Here is a 5,000-nt window from a genome sequence, read left to right on the forward strand (position 1 = left end):
AGTGAGTGAGTGAGTGAGAGAGTGAGTGAGTGAGAGTGAGTGAATGAGTGAGTGAGAGTGAGTGAATGAGTGAGTGAGAGTGAGTGAGTGAATGAGTGAGAGCGAGAGCGAGAGCGAGAGTGAGAGTGAGAGTGAGAGTGAGAGTGAGAGCGAGAGCGAGAGCATAAGTGAAGGGATAAAGAATGATGGAGCAACAAACAGAAAAAAGAGCGAAAAAGCATACTAATAAGTGAATATATAAACCCCACCTCCGCCATCCACTCCTCCTAACCCCTAATCCCCTCTCCTCCCTCCTCCCGCAGGCGTGGGACATGCGAGACAACGCCGTCGCCCGGAAGAACGCCTGCGAGATCGAGCTGGCCAGGACCCGCATCGACGTCATGCAGATCAACTCTCAGCTCATGGAGGCCATCCAGCAGAAGGTGGAACTTTCGCAGCAGCTGGAGCAGTGGCAGGTCAGTGCGGGGGGGACACTTCTGGTGGGTGGGGGGGTCTTAGCTTTTGGGGCTAGTGGTGGCCGCTGTGAGGATGATATGGGATAAGCTAATATTGTTATGATAACACAAGCAGTGACGATAGTAATGATGGTGATAGTAATGATAATGCTGATGGTGATACTGATAAAAATTATTATACGTAACACTACTATTGCTGGTTCGCCCCTTGCCCCGCGCCCGCCTAACGCCCAGCTGTGCCCGCAGGTGGACATGCAGCAGCTCCTGGACGAGCAGATGCGGAAGAAGCTGTCCAAGCTGGAGATGGCCGCCGGGGCGTCGCGGGCCCAAGTCCACGCCCAGACCAACGGCAGCGACTCGGACTCCTCCTGCAGCGGCAAGACCTCCCCGCGGAAGAACTCGCGCCTCTTCTCCCTCCTGACGACTCTCAAGCGGTAACCCGAGACGCCGGCTTCGAGAGCGACCCCTTCAGCGGCTGGTCGAGGAGGAGGGTCGGAAGGAGACGTCCCGGGACTGCTGCCTCATCGACGACTGTGTTGATTCTGTCCTTTGTTTGATTCGTGTGGAAGGGACGCTTCCGTCTCTGGAACGTTTTTTTGAGGAGAAAAACCTGGATTCATTCTGTTAATATGTTTAGAACTGCATAAAGAAATAAACGAATTCACTTGTAAATTGAAAAAAAAAACACACAAAAAAAATCAAAATGGCATTATTGTTTGTATGTTGAAAAAAAAAATGTTCGGATAAAAATCATGCAAAATCACTAAACCACGTTAATTAACATGTCACACACGCGAGGCCTTTCCACACACACTTTCCAAACTTCAGGGTTTTAAGGTTCACGGTGTCTCTCTTGTACGATAAGATTAAATTTTGTGGTCGTTCGAAGAGCATGGTAGTTCCGGTCGTAGCTAAAGACTCCCACAACCACCGTGAGATCCTGAGCCTATTTTTGTGCATACACAGTCTCTGTTTAGAGTGTAAGGTTCCCGTTTGTTGTTGTTTTTCCCCATTTACAATTGGTCTCGTCATTTTGATTTCCCTCACTCGCAGAAATAAGCCTTTGTGGGTTTAGAAACTTCCCCTATGCTACTCACACGATGGCCTTCCGACTGAAAAAAGAATTATGTTAACAAAATATTTATAGATATTCACGTTTCATCTTCCAAACACTAGAATGTTTGTTCCTTCATATTTATCTTTTATCTTGACATCACGAGCCGATGGTTTGGAATTTTTTTGGACATTAAGCTTTAATTCAACTAATTTTTTTTTTTTGCAACGGGCCTGAACAGGTTTTGTTTGTGGCAATGCGTGTATTTTCTTTCTGCAATTGAGACAAAGAGAAAGAAATTGAACATCCTAAGGTTAAGGAAACATTCTAAGGCAATAAGAGATACATACGTTCTGATATCGTATAAAAAATTTTCTTCTTTGTTGAAATTATCATGATTATCTTTTGGAATGCATTTCAGGCAAAACAGGCGGTATGTACAAAGAAGGAGATTTTATTGATCTGAATTTTTAAAAAAATAATCTTTAAAGAATAGTTTTTATAGATATATATTGACGTAGTAATAATATACTGTACTTAGCTGTGATATACTGAGCTCTTATTTGGCTTCTCTGTTTTTGCATTCATTTATGTCCGATTCCGTTTGACCTCCTAGTCTTGACAACACTGATCAAGACTCAGTGTAACTATTATGCTGAGTTTGAAACATTTAATGACGAAGCTGTAAGTGGTAAGCATTAACATGTTTTGGTTTTCTAACAGGATTTTACACATTATATTAAAGCCATTTCTTTAGAATATAAGTTTTTTTTTCAACGTATGGTCATGTTCAAACGTGCATGCTAAAAGAAGAATGCATATTTCTGCGTACAAGTATGCAAAAATGTGCTTATGAATGTGTGTGTGTGAGTGTGTGCCTGTGTATGCGTGCGTGTGTGTGTGTGTGTGTGTGTGTGTGTGTGTGTGTGTGTGTGTGTGTGTGTGTGTGTGTGTGTGTGTGTGTGTGTGTGTGTGTGTGTGTGTGTGTGTGTGTGTGTGTGTGCGCGTGCGTGTGTGTCAGTGCGTGTGTGTGTGTCTGTGTTTGTGTGTTTGCGTGTGTTTACGCGTGTGGGAATAGCTGTGTATATCTGTTTGTATGGATGCATCAGACCTTCTCTCTGTATGTATGTATGTATGTATATGAACCAAACGTATGACCTAATCGATATTCCACATTCAGCATCATATCGATTAGTTCAGGAATATAATCTGAACCTGGTATACTGGTACTTGGACAGTCCTTTCTGAAACTTTCCGATACACTTTGAATAAATCTTAGGATGATTATATGATTAAAAGTGATGATTTCCTCTCTTTTTTATTTTGGCTTATTGGGTTATTTTTAAAAGCAATTTCAGTGTAAATATTTATATGTGTTTTTTTTATTTTTGTTTCCGCCTCACGGGTGTTTCGAGAAAAGAGTGAAAGTTGTAAAAAAAAAAAAAAATCATAGTCATTTTTCAGTCACTCTCTGTGTTCATACGCCATGATGAGTTATGTTGTATCTTGTTCACAGAAAGAATTTTTGTTAATCTAAAACCTACATGATACATTTTATGTCTTTCTCTGCATTATTATTCTTTTCTCTCTCTCTCTCTCTCTCTCTCTCTCTCTCTCTCTCTCTCTCTCTCTCTCTCTCTCTCTCTCTCTCTCTCTCTCTCTCTCTCTCTCTCTCTCTCTCTCTCTCTCTCTGAATATGAATCTGTATGTCCATCTATCTACCTGTCTGTCCATCCGTAACTAAAAAAAAACCGTTGTATCCTTAGCTCCTTCCAGTGACGCAGAGAGTGACTTCCTTCACTCCTGCTCTGTACACTGCACATTTTATTATATTCATTCTTTCCGAGTTCGCATTCCTCCGTCAGACCTAAAAAGTCTTTGGATTCGATTCAGATACGTGACAGCGAGAGTAAGACCAAAATCACTACCATCTGCCTACTAAAGCGTCCTCTGTTTCTCCCCCCCCCCCTCCTCTCATTTTCTATCGTAGATTTATTAGGTGTACATATATATCTCATATATTGTATATATTAGACTTAGGGAAAAATCGCGCCTGGAATGACACGGTATCCTTTGCACGACGAGCAATTGCAGACCGACTGAAGCCTTCCTGAGGCAACCAGGGTCATCGATGTAGGTTTTGTGGGCGTGACCTGTGTTACCGAGCCCGTGTCCCGTTCCAAATCATGAATCGTGCCCACTGTATATGCAGTTATATTCTTTCACACAGATGGGACTCTAGGATTCATTGAGGATTTGTGAGTAAGTCTCCTACGAGGAATTTTTATGTGTTTTCTGCATCTTTAGGATATATATATATTTTTTGGACTGAGATTAGTCTCATGTGTCGGATCAGTGAAAGAGTATTCGATGACTCAGTAAAGTCGTCTTCATCATCATCAGGGGACTTAGATGATGAATGCTAAGGATTGCAGCCTAATGCTACGGCAAGGGTATAAGATGTATAGGGAAAAGGAACAGAAATGATGTTGATGAGAGGAAAATATATGTTGACACCGCCGAGGAAAGAAAAGAAACCCAACAGCATGATTGATTGAGAGAGATCGGGGAATAAAATCGAGATGATTAATATTGGGAGAAATAGATATACATTTCCACATTATATTCAACGGGAAAAAAAAGAAATATTGCCTTATCAATTGTTACCATTTTCCGTCCAGTCACATAGAACGAAAACAATGTGATCATAACAATTTGATGTTCATGCAATACGTGTATGTTAGAAGATATCAAATATCATTTATATAAAAAGAAAAAAATGTATACATCAGTATGCCATTTCTACAACCACCCTTTCTCCTACTTTATTATTGTACAGGTACTGTTGTAGGCATAGAGTGAATCCGTCACACTAATGTCCTAATCTCTACTGTATTACTTGCCAAATAATAATAAAATAAATCATAGTAGGAATGGTGGCATGAGAAGAAAGTCTCTGGTTAAATATGTTAATCCAGGTAGGAAAATGAGTGTAGATGAAAACAAATACAATAGGATAGTGCAATAAAGGTGTAGAACATAATGATTTTGTATTCTTACCCACTATAATGTTATGGAAATGTGACTTAGTAATTAAAACTTCTTCTATAGATTATGGGTTTCGTGGCTAAGTTACAGAGAATGACTTACTGAATATAACAATGCTATTTAAGATGGCACTGGTCGTAAAGATGTTGACAATCTACGCAAATGGTGAAAGATGTGATCATGCTTTATGATGATAATGATGATAATAATAGTAATAATAATAATGATTTTAATGATAAAAACAATAACATTAATATTGATGATGATAGCAATGATAAGAATTATGTTGATTCTGATGATTCTGATAATGACAGTGATAAAATAATAATAATAATAATAGTCATGATAATGATGATAACAAAAATGATAAAGAATATAATAGTGATAAGAATATCAGTAATGAATATGATAATGATAGTAGTGATAATGATTATAATAATCAA

The 5,000-nt window shown here is 39.6% G+C and overlaps 1 protein-coding gene across 1 annotated transcript in view; it reads left to right on the top strand.

Annotated features, from left to right (window-relative positions):
- Positions 1 to 4,552, top strand: part of LOC122260417 (bicaudal D-related protein homolog) — a 152,658-nt gene extending 148,106 nt beyond the window's left edge. The window contains exons 11-12 of the mRNA XM_086552236.1: positions 303 to 455; positions 702 to 4,552. Coding sequence (XP_086408362.1) covers positions 303 to 455; positions 702 to 893 — 345 coding nt within the window. The 3' untranslated portion in view covers positions 894 to 4,552. The remainder of the gene's footprint in view (positions 1 to 302; positions 456 to 701) is intronic.
- Positions 4,553 to 5,000: the final 448 nt, after the last annotated feature.

Source organism: Penaeus japonicus, unplaced genomic scaffold, assembly GCF_977035675.1.
Source record: "Penaeus japonicus unplaced genomic scaffold, GWHDUDI00000001_assembly GWHDUDI00000002, whole genome shotgun sequence".
Lineage (NCBI taxonomy): Eukaryota > Metazoa > Arthropoda > Malacostraca > Decapoda > Penaeidae > Penaeus > Penaeus japonicus.